This window comes from Mustela lutreola, chromosome X (genome assembly GCF_030435805.1).
Source record: "Mustela lutreola isolate mMusLut2 chromosome X, mMusLut2.pri, whole genome shotgun sequence".
Lineage (NCBI taxonomy): Eukaryota > Metazoa > Chordata > Mammalia > Carnivora > Mustelidae > Mustela > Mustela lutreola.
The window spans coordinates 62,348,510-62,362,871 of NC_081308.1; the positions used below are offsets into that span (position 1 = coordinate 62,348,510).

At 35.2% G+C, this 14,362-nt stretch overlaps 1 protein-coding gene across 5 annotated transcripts in view; it reads left to right on the forward strand.

The window, feature by feature from the left end:
* EDA (ectodysplasin A) overlaps window positions 1-14,362 on the forward strand; it is a 505,964-nt gene that overhangs the window by 72,215 nt on the left and 419,387 nt on the right. Inside the window, exon 2 of one of the 5 annotated variants that reach the window (XM_059158288.1) lies at window positions 8,578-9,167. The exons of the other annotated variants lie outside the window; for them this stretch is intronic. Coding sequence (XP_059014271.1) covers window positions 8,578-8,655 — 78 coding nt within the window. The 3' untranslated portion in view covers window positions 8,656-9,167. Of the gene's footprint in view, window positions 1-8,577; window positions 9,168-14,362 lie in introns of those variants that run through there. 5 annotated transcript variants of the gene reach the window in all.

Genomic DNA, 14,362 nt, shown 5'->3' on the forward strand with positions numbered 1-14,362 from the left:
CTGCTATGAACATTTGTATACATGTTTTCGTGTGGACATTTGTTTTCAGTTCTTTTGAGTATATACCTAGGAGTGTAATTTCTGGGTCATATGCTAACCCTATGTTTAACTTTTTGAGGAGCTGCCAGACTGTTTTCCAAAGTGACTGTAGCATTTTACATTCCCACAAGGAACATATAAGGGTTCCAGTTTTTTCCCCACATTTTCATCAACACGTAATATCTTTTTTATTATGTCTATCCCAATGAATCTGAAGTGGTATTTTGTTTGTGATTTTGATTTCCATTTCCCTAAAGGCTAATGATATTAACCATCTTTTTATGTGCTTATTGGCTAATTGTTTATCTCCTTTGGAGAAATGTCTGTGCCAATCCTTTGCCTATTTTTAAATTGAGCATTCATCTTTTTATTGTTGAGTTGTTAAGAGTTCTTTATATAGTCTGAGTATGAGTCCCTTATATATATATGTGACTTAGAAATACTGTCTCTGATTCTACGGGTTGTTTCTTTCACTTTTTTGATGGTGCCCTTTGTAGTACAAAAGGTTTCAATTTTGATAATGTCCAATTTATTAATTTTTTTCTTTTGTTGCTTGCGCTTTAAGTGTTATTTCTAAGAAACCATTGCCTAACCCAAGTTCACAAGGATTTTTACTCCAGTGTTTTTGTCTAAGGTTTTATAGTTTTAGCTGTTACATTGAAGTCTGTGATCCATTTTCAGTTAATATTCTTGTATAGTATGAAGAAGGGATCCAATTTCACTCATTTGCATATGGGTTATGCATGTCCCCACAACATTGTTAAAGACTTTTATTTTCCCTCTTTGGATTGAATTGTCTTGGCATGTTTGTGAAAAATCAATTGATTGTAAATGTGAGGACTGATTTCTGGACTCTCAACTCTACTCCATTAATCTGTTGTCTATCCTTAAGCCAGTCCCACTGATAAATATGTCTCTCTTTATGCCAGTACCACACTGTATTGATTACTTTCTAGCTTTGTAGTAGGTTTTTAAATCAGGAAGTGTGAATTCTCTAACTCTATTTTTTTAAATTGCTGTGCCCCTTGGATTTCCATATGAATTTTAAGATCAGCCTATCAATTTTATACAGAAATTCTGACTAGGATTTTGATAGGGATTATGTTGAATCTATAGATTGATTTGGGAAATATTGCCATCTTAACAGTATTAAGTCTTCCAGTCTGAACATGAAACATCTTTCCATTTATTTAGATCTTCTTTACTTTCTTTCAACAATATTTTGTAGTTTTCAGTATATTTTACACTTCTTTTATAAAATTTGTTTCTAAGTTATTTTATTTCTAGCTTCATTGCAATATAATTAACATAAAATTATATAAATCTGAGGTGTCTGATGATTTTATATACATAATTTATTTCAAAATAATTACCATAAGATTAGTTAATACATAGATCACCTTACATAGTTAACCATTTTTTTCGGTGATGAGAACTTAAAAGATTTACTCTCTTAGCAACTTTCAAGTATATAGTACAGTATTGTTAACTGTAGTCACCATCCTACATCCAATCCCCAGAACTTATTCATCTTATAACTGGAAGTTTGTATTCCCCAACCCTCCCCCACTCCCCTTGCCATGGCCACCACTGATCTTTCTTTTTCTACAAGGTCAGGTTTTTTTAGATTCCACATGTAAGTAAGATCATACACCATTTACCTTTCTCTGTCTGACTTATTTCATTTAGCGTAATGTCCTTAGGTTCATCCATGTTGTCACTAATGGCAAGATTTCCTTTTTTCATGACTGAATAACAACATGCTATAATATGTATAGAATATTCTGTATTCTATATAATAATACACACACACACACACACATATTACATCTTCTTTATCCATTCATCAGTTAAAGGACATTTAGGTTGTTTTTATGTTTTGGCTATTGTAAATGATGCTGTGAATGTGGGAGTTGCACATCTCTTCGAGACAGTGATTTCATTTCCTCTAAATATATACTCAGAGTGGGATTGCTGAATCACACGGTCCCTCTATTTTTTTAACTTAATTCTAGCTAGTTAACATACAGTGTTATACTACTTTCAAGTGTTTGATACTAATTCAACAATTCCATACCCCAGTGCTCATCACAAGTGCCCTCCTTAATCCCCACCACCTATTTCACCCATCCCCCCACTCACCTCCCCTCTGGTAACCATCAGTTAGTTCTCTGCTGAGTTTCTGTTTCTTGGTCTGTCTCTCTCTGTCTTTTTTCCCTATGTTCATCTGTTTTGTTTCTTAAATTCCACATATCAGTGAAATCATATGCTATTTATCTTTCTCTAACTGATTTCACTTAATGTTATCCTCTCTAGCTCCACGCATGTTGTTGCAAATGGCAAGATTTCATCCTTTTGGATGGCTGGGTAGTATTCTATTGTATATATATATGTAACACATCTTATTTACCCAGTCATCAGTCAGTGGACACATGGGCTGCTTCCATATCTTGGCTATTGTAAATAATGCTGCTATAAGCACAGGGCTGCATGTTCCCCCTTAAATTTGTATTTTGTATTCTTTGGCAAAAGAACCAGTAGTGCAATTGCTGGATCTTAGGGTAGTTCATTTTTAACTTTTTGAGGAACCTCCATTCTGTTTTCCAGAGTGGCTGCACCAGTTTGCATTCCCACCAGCAGTGCAAGAGGGTTCCCCTTTCTCTACATCCCTGCCAAAACCTGGTGTTTCTTCTGTTGTTGATTGTAGCTGTTCTCACAAGTGTGAGGTGACACCTCATTGTAGGTTTGATTTGCAATTCCCTAATGATAAGTGATAATGAGCATCTTTTCATGTGTCCCTTGGTCATTTGGGTGTCTTCTCTGGAGAAATCTCTGTTCATGTCTCTGCCCATTTTTAATTAGATTATTTGTGTATTGAGTTGTATAAGTTCTTTATAGTTTTTGAATACTAACCTTTTATAATTTGCAAGTATCTTCTCCCATTCAGTAGCTTGACTTTTAGTTTTGTTGATTGTTTCCTTCGCTGTGCAGAAGCTTTTTATTTTGATGTAATGATTTATTTTTGTCTTTGTTATCCCTTGCCTCAGGAAACATACCTAGAAAAAAAGTTGCTACAACCAATATCAGAAGTTACTGTTCTAGGATTTTTTAGGTTTCAGGTTTCACATTTAGCTCTTTAATCCATTTTGAATTTATTTTTTGTATGATAGAATAAAGTGGTTCAGTTTCTTTTGCATGTTGCTGTCCAGTTTTCCCAAGACCATTTGTTGAAGAGTCTGTCTTTTTCTCACTGGATATTCTTTCTTGCTTTGTTAAAGATTAATTGAATAATTAATTATGGGTTTATTTCTGGGTTTTCTTTTCTGTTTTGCTGATCTGTGTGCCTATTTTTTTGTGCCAGTACCATACTGCTTTGATTATTACAGCTTTGCAATATAACTTGAAGTCTGGAATTATGAAGCCTCCAGCTTCACAATCTTTTTCAAGATTACTTTGGCTATTCGAATTCTTTTGTGGTTCTATATAAATTTTAGGATTGCTTCTTCAGGTGCTTTAAAAAAGTGCTGTTGGGGTTGCCTGGGTGGCTCCGTGAGTTGGTTGGCCAACTCTTGATTTCAGCTCAGGTCATTATCTCAGGGTCCTGGGATCAATCCCTGCATTGGGTCCCCTGCTCAGTGTAGCGTCTGCTTAAGGATTCTCCCTCTCCCCTTCCTACTGCTCACACTACTTTTTCTCTCAATTAAATAAATCCTTAAAGAATTTTTTAAAAATGCGCTTGGTATCTTGATAGGGATTGCATTGAATGTGTAGATTGTTTTGTGTAGTATAGACATTTTAATAATATTTGTTCTTCCTCACATGGTAGTTCTATTTTTAATTTCTTTTTTTAAAGATTTTATTTATTTATTTGACAGACAGAGATCACAAGTAGGCAGAGAGGCAGGCAGAGAGAGAGGAGGAAGCAGGCTCCCCCCTGAGCAGAGAGCCTGATGTGGGGCTCGATCCCAGGACCCTGGAATCATGACCTGAGCTGAAGGCAGAGGCCTTAACCCACTGAGCCACCCAGGCGCCCCCTATTTTTAATTTCTTGAGGAATTTCTATATTGTTTTAACAAGTGTTTATACTAACTAACATTCCCAAAAACAGTGCAAAGGGGTCCCTTTTTTTCCTACATATTTACCATCTCTTGTTATCTGTTATCTTTTTGATAATAGTCATTCCAATAAGTATGAGGTAACAGCTCATTGTGGTTTTGAATTTCATTTTCCTGATATTGACCTCCTTTTCATGTATCTGTTCACCATTTGTATATCTCCTTTGAAAGAATGTCTATCTAGGTCATTTGTCAATTTTTAATTAGATTATTGTTTATATTTTGGTTTTGATGCTACTGCAAATGAGTGTTTTTTTAAATTTAATTTCCAATTATTCATTACAAGTATAGACATGCAACTAATTTTTATATTCATCTTGCATCTTGTAAACTTGCCAAATTCATTTTTTATAGGATTATTTATTTTAGAAAAAGATAGCATGAGTGGGAGGAGTAGAGGGAGAGACAGATTCTCAAGCAGACTCCATGCTGAGCATGGATCCTGATGTGGGGTTCAATCCTAGGACCTGAGCCAAAACCAAGAATCAGATTCTTAACTGACTATGTCACTCAGGCTCTGCAACTTCCCAAACTCATTTATTAGTTCTAGTAGTTTTTGTGGATTTCTTAACATTATCTTTATATACTATTATGTCATCTGTGGGCAGAGATAGTTTTACTTCTTTTCCAATCTGAATGTCTTTTATTTCTTTTATTGCCTAATTTCATAGGTAGAACCTCTACTACAAGATTGAATAGAAGTGTGAGAGCAGATGGCCTTGGCTTGTTCCAGTCTTTCATCCTTTCATATTACAGTAACTCTGGGTCTTTCTGAGGTACCCTTTATCCAGATGAAGAACTTCTCTTCCATTTCTAATTTGTTGAGTGTTTTTTTTTTTTTAAATCACAAAAGGGTGTTGAATTTTGTCAACTTTTTTTTTGTCTTTTGAAATAATTTATTGGTCTTTTTTCCTTTATTCTATTCATATGGTATATTTCATTAACTGATTTTGTTATGTTAAACCTTTTATTCCTGGGATAAATCCCATTTGGTCATGCTGTAAAATCCTTTCTATATGTTTCTGGTTTCAGTAAGGTAATATTCTGTTAGGGATTTTATGGCTATATTTATGAAATATTGGTCTATAATTTTCTTATGATATCTTTGCCTGGTTTTGGTATGAAAGTTACACTGACCCCACAGAGTAAGTGGGGAAGTGCTCCTTACTTTCTATTTCATAGAAGAGTTTGTGAAGGATGGCTGTAAATTGCTCTTTAAATATGTATTAGGGACACCTGTGTGGCTCAATGGGTTAAATGACTGCCTTCTACTCAGGTGATGATCCCAGGGTCATGGTATCAAGGCCCTGCAGTGGGCTCCCTGCTCAGCGGGGAGCCTGCTTCCCTCTCTGCCTGCCACTCCCCCTGCTTGTGCATGCTCCCTTTCTTTCTCTCTGACAAATAAGTAAATAAAATCTTTAAATGTGTGATAAAAATTAACCAGTAAAGCTGTCTGAGCCTAGGCTTTTCTTCGTGAGTTGTTTTTTAATGACTAATCTCTTTACTTGCTGTAGTTCAATTCAGATTTTCAATTTCTTCTTCAGTTACTTTTGGATGGTTTTGTCTTTCTGGGGACTTGGCCATTTCAGTTAAGTTGTCTAGTTTGTATACATACAGTTGTTCATAGTATTTTTATATCTGTACAGTCCCTCGTAAGGTCCTTATTCTCATTCCCAGTTTTAGTAATTTGGCCCTTTATTTTTTGCTTCATCAGCCTAGTGTTTGTCAGTTTTGTTAATCTTTTCAAAGAATATAAATAGCCTTTTGAGAAAGGAAGCAACAAATTAAAAATTAGAAGGCAGCTAAGTAACCACTATATAGTGATGTCACTGGTAGTGTGTTTTGACTACTTGTTTCTTAATATCTGGAGACTAAGTTGCTTCATTTATAAAATGGGGCAGTGAGGCTTGCCTCACTGATTTGATTATAAGATTAGATGAAATAACATGTAAAATCTCAAGCATATTACCTGTTCATGGTAGACTTTCAGTAATTGCTCATACCCTTTTTTTCTATATCTTTATGCTGACCCCACTTTAACTTATTATTCTTTGGTTGACAGTCTAATTCAATAAAATAAACATTAGAAATTACTTTTCTCCTAAAGTCTAAAATATATTTTTCTGCATTTTCTGCCTATCAGAGAACCAAGTTGATATTCATTTTCTCTAAGAGTTAGGGACACATCAATTTATGAATGTTATCAGGTGAAACAATATTAATATTAATCTAGATGATTCTAAAAGCACAGCTGAGATCCTATATAATAAATTATTGTGATCTGTATTATTTTAATCTTTTTTTCTAACTTCAGAAGTAATTTCATTTTCCTATCAGATATCCATAGAGATAATTTCTCTTCTTGAAGGGGAGCACCATCTCTGTGATAACTTTAACGTTTCTGAGAGACCATTATAACCTTTTAATGAACTTTATGATAATTTAGTACTGCTATAAAAGTTATCAAAAGTGCCTTCAAGTTGTGGTATACAATTTATTTAAGTAAAGAGAGGGAGCTCTGCAGTGGGCTGGTGAGAAAGGTACCTCTGATCCAATTTTACTTTTTATTAAAAGTTTCTACATCCCGTTAGTAGAATTGACATTTTCTCTTTCCTGAGTATCCTTTGGCCTAATCTCCTCCATAGGTTCATACTCTCATTGCTTGCTAATAATTTGGGGAAACAACATTTTTCTTATAAACTTTGAGTCCGTGAATAACGACTCCTCTTTAGAAATAGGAATTGAATGTCATTTTCACAAGTATGAACTCAACGTTTGGCTGAGATTCTTCTGAAATGAGGAAGATTTGATAATGCCTCACTTCATATGTGTCTGGCTAGCTGTGGTAATATGTATCTCATGAGCCCCATCACTGGCTTTACCCTGTGGATGACTGACATAGCTGGAAAAATTGAATTGCAGAGTAGGATTATAGTTAAGTTATGATAGGATCTCTGTGGTCCACACTGACACAAGTAGATCACAAAACGGTCATGATTCTAACACTGATGATAGGAAAGCACTCCATCTCTTCAGGGCCCTTATCAGTAGTTACCAGAAGCAGATACTCATCTCAGTATATCCCCAACTCCAGCCATAAGACTTTTTATTTCCCTGTGGGATATAGATAGTGAAGACTCCTGAATGGATGAGAATTCATTTCTAAGTGACCTCTCTTTTAAGACAACTCATACTTTGCTGCAATGTGATCTTAGGCAAATTGTTCAACTTCCCTGAGCTTCAGTTTTCGTATATATAAAGTATAGGTGGTGATAACAGGGTGGTTGTAAAATTTTAACAAGATGTGTGTAAAGTAAATATATATATATGTGTGTGTGTGTGTGTGTGTGTGTGTAAAGTACTTAACATAGTACCCAGTTAATTGTAAGGAATCTTTGCCGAAATACCTTCTCTCTAATGTCCCAGCTGGGTGAGGCAACAGACTTATTAAAGCTTTCTCTGACTACATTTAAAATTTTGGATTTTAGACTATTTGATTTTAAATCTTGTTTAAATGTTTTGTAGATTTGTGCAAGCTAATTTACTACAAGTAACAAACCATGTTTGTTTACCCTGTCCTGTTACTGCAACTAACTCTTGCCACTGATGGTGTTTTTTTGGTTTCTGTCCAACTCATGAGTATACTAATTTATATACTGCCACAAGCTTTTATAATCCTGCTGTACTTTTAGTACACTTTGAGTGCTACTTACTTATCTAGGATGGCTCAGGCCCCCAGCTCATCCTGGCCAAATGGTATCTTACCAATAAAAGTAGATCCTTTTGGCTGGTATGTTTTTTGTGGTAGCAGGAAATGAATCTCATTAGATGAGATTCTTGCATTATAAAAGGTGAGAGACTTACATCTACTTTGATGTTATTACCTCAGCATGTTTACGGTCCCCAAAGGTTCTTAAAATTAGAAGCTACTTTAAAGATTATCTTGTCCCATTCAATAATGATATCAGACATACATTGAGTTTTTATTGTATGCCAGGCACAGTGATACTTACCTGAATCATTTCATTGAATTCTCACAACAACCTACAGAAGTATCCTGGAAATACAATCAGAGGTTAACTTGCTTTGGTTTACACTTCACATAGTTAATCAAGATCCAGATTTCAAACCCAAGTCTGATTCTAGAACTGCATTCCTCAATACATTATATAGTAACTCTCCTATACTGCAAGTATTTCCTCTAGAGTATTCTTGCAAGATTATTCTGTATTCTGCTTGAATATCTTCAAGGATGCCCAGTTTACTAGTCTCCTGAGGCAGTTCTTTTTCCATTATTTGACAAATTTAGTGGCTAGTGGGAAAAATGTTGAGCTAAAATCTGATTCTTTGTAAAAATGAAATCATGCACTGTTAGAGTAGGAGAGACTAGGAGATTGTCTTACTCATTCTCTTCATTTTACAGATGAGAAATTTCAACCTAATGAAGGCAGGTGGACAAGATCTCACAGGACTTCCAGAAATTTTGTCCCCTGGAGCCTGACAGAGTAACTCTGTTCTATGTTCTTTAGTTCAGTACTTTCAGTGTTTAAGATAGCTTTTATGATTTATGATTTCTCTTAATTTTACCTTTATGCCAAACATCCCAGTTTTTTCATTCCTACTTTGTATGAATGATGTGCAGGATTTGTATTATTCTAGAAACCCAACTTGGAATCTACCCTCAGTTATTTATTTCCTCCTTTAAAATGGAGCACAGAGAACTGAACCTCATACTTTAGAGATTATTTGTCCCATCCAGAGTACAGTGGGATTATGCCTTTAATTCTATCATTAGACTTCTATTAGTATAAACTAAGATTACTGTAGAATTTTCTTTTCAGCAGCTATTTTGTGAATTGTGGCCAGATCAAAAGAAATATTTCTGAGGCAAGAGACATTTCTGAAGTCAGAATTCTGAACCTCTAATTCAGGACTTACTTTTTCAGCACTGAATATCTGCATGTTGGTTTTATTAGTAATCTATTTGTGAATAAATAGAAAAATGAAATAGCATTTGTAATTATGTATTAGATATTTTTATACCGATATATGTGCATTTGATTAATTTATATGCACCAACATATTCCACATTTGCATTCAAATCTCATCTAGATGGACTAGCTTATAGACCATTGACTTCAAATGTAATTGTGAAGTTAATTCTTACCTGGACAGTATCATTAAAAGAAAAAGAAATTGTAGAATGAAGACAGAATCAGTTCTGATTAACTTTTACTATTTCTTGGATTATTCAGGAGGGATTTTTAAAGAAGAAATCTTAAAGAGCAGGAGGGAAGCACTAAGGATTGAACCTCATTTTATCCCACTTTAGATGATATCAAGATTATTTTGTTACAGGGCACCTGGGTGGCTCAGTCAGTTAAATGTCTAACTCTTGATTTCTGCTCAGGTCATGATGTCGGGGTCCTGAGATTGAGCCTTGTGTTGGGATTCTTTTTCTCTCTCTCCTTCTGCCTCTCCCCTTGTTGGTGCTCTTCTGCTTGCTCTCTCTCTCTCAAACAAGTACATAATTTTTTTCTAATTATTTTGTTACATTAATGTTTTAATATGTAAATGTTTACTCATTGTAGTATATAGAACATTTACAAATATTTAAGGATTTTTGCCTTTGAAAACCCTTAGCTTCCAGGACTACACTTTTTTGTACTTCAATTTCCTTATTTATGAAATGAGGATAAGAGTACTTAGAATGCTCCTCAGCTTCCTAGTCACCCCATACAGAAATTCCTCTGTCTTCCCACTTAACTTTTCTACTGCTTTAAACTACTCCTAGGAGCTCACATATAAATTGTATAAATTGTGATTACATGTACATATGTTTTATATCTCCTACTAAATTATAGTCATCCAGGTCAAGAGTTAGTTTTTGTCTATTTGACCTTCACAGTTTCTGGTTTAGTGCTTACATATTAAAATACACTTAAATATTTCTTGTAATCATTTTAGTTGCTTTATTTAAATCATGACTTTTGTCTCTTTTTTAAAAAGATTTATTTATTTATTTTAGAGGGAGAGAGAGATCCAGTGGAGGGGGTAGGCTGGGGAAGGGCAGAGGGAGACAGATTCCTCAAGCAGATTCCTTCCTGAGTTAGGAGCCCAAGTCACAGCTTGAACTCAGGACCCTGAGATCATGACCTGAGCCGAAATGAAGAGTTGGCTTCTTAACCAACTGAGACACCCAAGTGCTCCTGTGTCATCTTCCTGTGTCAGCAGGAATTTATTTAGGTATATGGAGCAGAATGAATAAGAAACAAGTAGAAAAAAAGGAAAAAAAAAGAACAAAATAAGTATACTTGACAAAAGAACCAAATTAGGAAGCACACAAGGAACAAAAAATGTGTATGATTTAAATTTAAGCAGGAAAGCATCAATGACTATTTTAAGAAGTCTGAGGGAGAGGACTAAGTGACATTACTCTTAGTGATAAGTGAAAATCAACTTGATTAGGCATGGTAACAGTGTTGTAGAGAAGCAAAATTAGAAGAGATGGGGCAGTGAGATGTGAATCACTGATGTGAGAGAACACTGAAGTCATATTTCTTTTTATCTCTGATAATTAGTTATAGTTCCCGAGTGTTCTGAGTATGAAGAAATCCAAGGAAAGCAACTGCTTTGGAATCAAACGGCCTGGCTTTGCCACTTAATTGTATGAACTTAGCTGAATTACTTAATTTTGTTTACATTGTTTCCACTTACATAAAATGAATTTTTTATCTACTGCAGAGGATTGCTGTAAAGATCAGATAAGGAAGTGTGTGTCTCAGTGTAATTGTGTTACACATTTAAGAAACATCAGTTGTTGCTGGTTGTGTCTTCATGAAATTTATTTACAGTAGGGAAGTGAAAAGGGATAATAAAGTGGGAGGTGTGACCAGAAATACTATGTGAGTGAGCTGGGTGACATAGAATGAAGTTTGACTGGGAAGAACTAGGTGGAATAGTAGTAATAATTACTTACAATATGTAATTATTATTATTGATATATATGTTTAGCACTTAATTTCTGAAGTGTTTTCCAGTACATTAAGTCATTTGGTCTACACTTCACTTCAACCTACTCCAGCCCTCTAGAGATCTGATTGATTTTGGTATATGTGGAAAAGCTGTTGTTTATTAAGATAGTGATATAGAGAAGAGTTGTGATTGTCAAACCTGACACCTTCTCCCCTTCCCCCACTGTCCCTTACTCATTGCCCTAATACCTATGATTAGAGCAGGTTGACATTAGTCAGTTTGCTTACCAGAAAATGTAACAAACGCATTCACCTTTTCTCTTGCTCTCATTTTTGTGACATACACACAGCCTTCACTCTTTTGAGCAGCACTTTAAATAGAGCAATGTTTCAGTTTATGTGTGGGATATGGTCTTTGAGGTGTGAACTTAAAACTTCAATGAAACCACAAGAAAGTAATGAGGAGCATAGTTCAGCAGGTGGAACAAATTTGTTAAATCTGTTTTGGGAAAACAATAACTGGTTTTAGAGTAGTAAATCAGCCTCAGGTTTACTGTTTCATAATCAGGGTGGGAACAAGGGAAGAGAGAACGTATAGGTTTTATGATGACATCTGAGAATATAAGTATTATCTCAAATATGGCAGATTCCAGTGCAGAACAGAACTCCTACTCACATCCAGAAAAAGTGGGAGGCTTGTCATTAGCTCTACTGTGAGGCAGATATGACTTCAAAAGAACCTGTTCACTTCATCTTGTATATGTTGTAGTAGATAACAATATTTCAAACTATCACAAAACAAGGAATTTGGAGGATGAGATTAAATCCTAACATGTATTACATAGAGAGACATGTCTATTCTTAAGACAGAGCTGGACAGAGATATTTATTGTAGGACTTTTATTGGAAAAGAGTGATTTTTCCCCTCCTTTATCTAAAACAGACCAAAAATATCAGGGAATCTCTGTGTTAGAATGGACATAAAGATCATCCAGCTTAAACCCTCATCTCCTCTGTAAATCACCTCCACAACATCTCTACCAAGTGGTGATCCTGGGCTTCAAATGTGTCAGTAATGAAGACTATGCCCTCAACCAGAAACAGTCTATGTTGTTTGCAGACTAATCTAATTGTTATTAAAAGTCTTCCTTATTTAATTAATACTGCAGTCAACTACCCTGTGCCTCCCCTCTACAAACTCATAAACTCTCTTCCACTTGATAGCCTTCAGATAGAAGACAGAAATCACCATGTACCCTTCAGTTATCTCCCACCTGCTTTAGACTGAACATCTTCCAACTGTTCCTTTGTTACTTTGTTGCACCTCCCACACTGTGTTGTCATAATTTTAAAGGTGTATTTTCACACATCCTCTGAGTGCTGAGCTCCATAAGGGCATGGACCATATCTTATATTTGAATGTGTATGATATATAACAAGTATTTGAATGAGACAAACATGGTACTAAATATCTTCTATGCTACTTTTGCTTGGGTGTCCTCTGGTTTGTCTTTCATAAGCAAATACTGAATGCCACTGTGCCAGCATTTAGGAATGTAACAGTGAAAAGAGACAGATATAGTCCCTGACTTCCTGGATCTTAAAATCTATTGTAAAATATAGACAAGGAAATGAGCAGTACAATGTAAGGTGATAAGGCTATAGAACAAAAAGGACACAGCTCATGGCTTTCAACCAAGGCTTTTTGAGGTCAGAGAAGGCTTTTGTTTGGTTGGTTTCTTTTTTGGAAAATATTCTGTTTTCCTCTAAAATGTTTAATAAGAATAATACTTTAGATGTGATCTGACCAGCTCTGATGATCACATTCTTCATCTCGATATATGTCTGTTGTTACAGCTTCAGGTGATGAGCCATTTTTAAGCTTACTACTCTACTTACTACTAATGAATGCTATTCATTCAATAAATTTTTATTGAACACCCACTATGCATGAGGAGCTGTGCTAGGAACCGGCACTACAACAATAATTAGAAGTATATTTATGATGAAGCTAATAAAACTTAAGCTCTAAGGCCCCTCACTTGTAGGTCCTCTTTCCAAGGCCCTCTAGCTAGCTTTGTATTTATAATTTCATATGATTTTTCTTTTTTTAGGATTTTATTTATTTATTTGACAGAGATTACAAGTAGGCAGAGAGGCAGGCAGAGAGAGAGGAGGAAGCAGGCTCCCTGCTGAGCAGAGAGCCCAATGCGGGGCTCGATTCCAGGACCCTGGGATCATGACCTGAGCCGAAGGCAGAGGCTTTAACCCACTGAGCCACCCAGCACCCCTATATTGAACATCTTTTTCATGTACTTCTCTGTCATCTTTTTTTTAAATTTTTTATTTTTTATAAACATATATATATATTTTTTAATAATTTTTTATTTTTTATAAACATATATTTTTATCCCCAGGGGTACAGGTCTGTGAATCACCAGGTTTACACACTTCACAGCACTCACCAAAGCACATACCCTCCCCAATGTCCATAATCACACCCCCTTCTCCCAATCCCCCTCCCCCGAGCAACCTTCAGTTTGTTTTGTGAGATTAAGAGTCACTTATGGTTTTTCTCCCTCCCACCAGCTAGATAGCTTCTCTGTCGTCTTTACATCCTCTTTGGTTAAGTGTCTTTTAAGTGTCATTTCTTTTTTCATTATCTAGGAAGATTCTTCTTTTACTGTTGATTTTTGACAGTTTTTCATCTAAATATGTCCTTTGTCATATTTAGTCTAAATATGTCCTTTGTCAAATATGTAGTTTGCAAATATTTTCTCCCAGTCTTTAACCTTGTCTTTTTATCTGTTGACAAAGGCTGTCAAAGAACAAAAGTTTTTAATTTTAGTGATACTCACTTTATCAATTTTTCCTTTTATGGGTCATGCTTTTGGAGTCCTGTCACCTCTGCCTAACCCTAAGTCCCAAAGATTTTAACTGTTTTTCCTAAACTTTTTATAATTTTACTTTGACACTTAAGTTTGTGACTTACTTTGATTTAATTTTTGAATAAGGAATAGAGATTAGGTCAAGGTTAGTTTCTTTGCCTATGGATATTCATGGTTCCAGCACCACTTCTTGAAAAGACTATGCCTTTTCCATTGAGTTGATTTTGAAACTTTGTCAAAAGTCAGTTGAACATATTTATGTATTCTTATTTCTGGGTTCTCTATTCTGTTACATGGATCTATATATTTACTTCTCCAACAATACCACACTGTTTTGATTACAAGA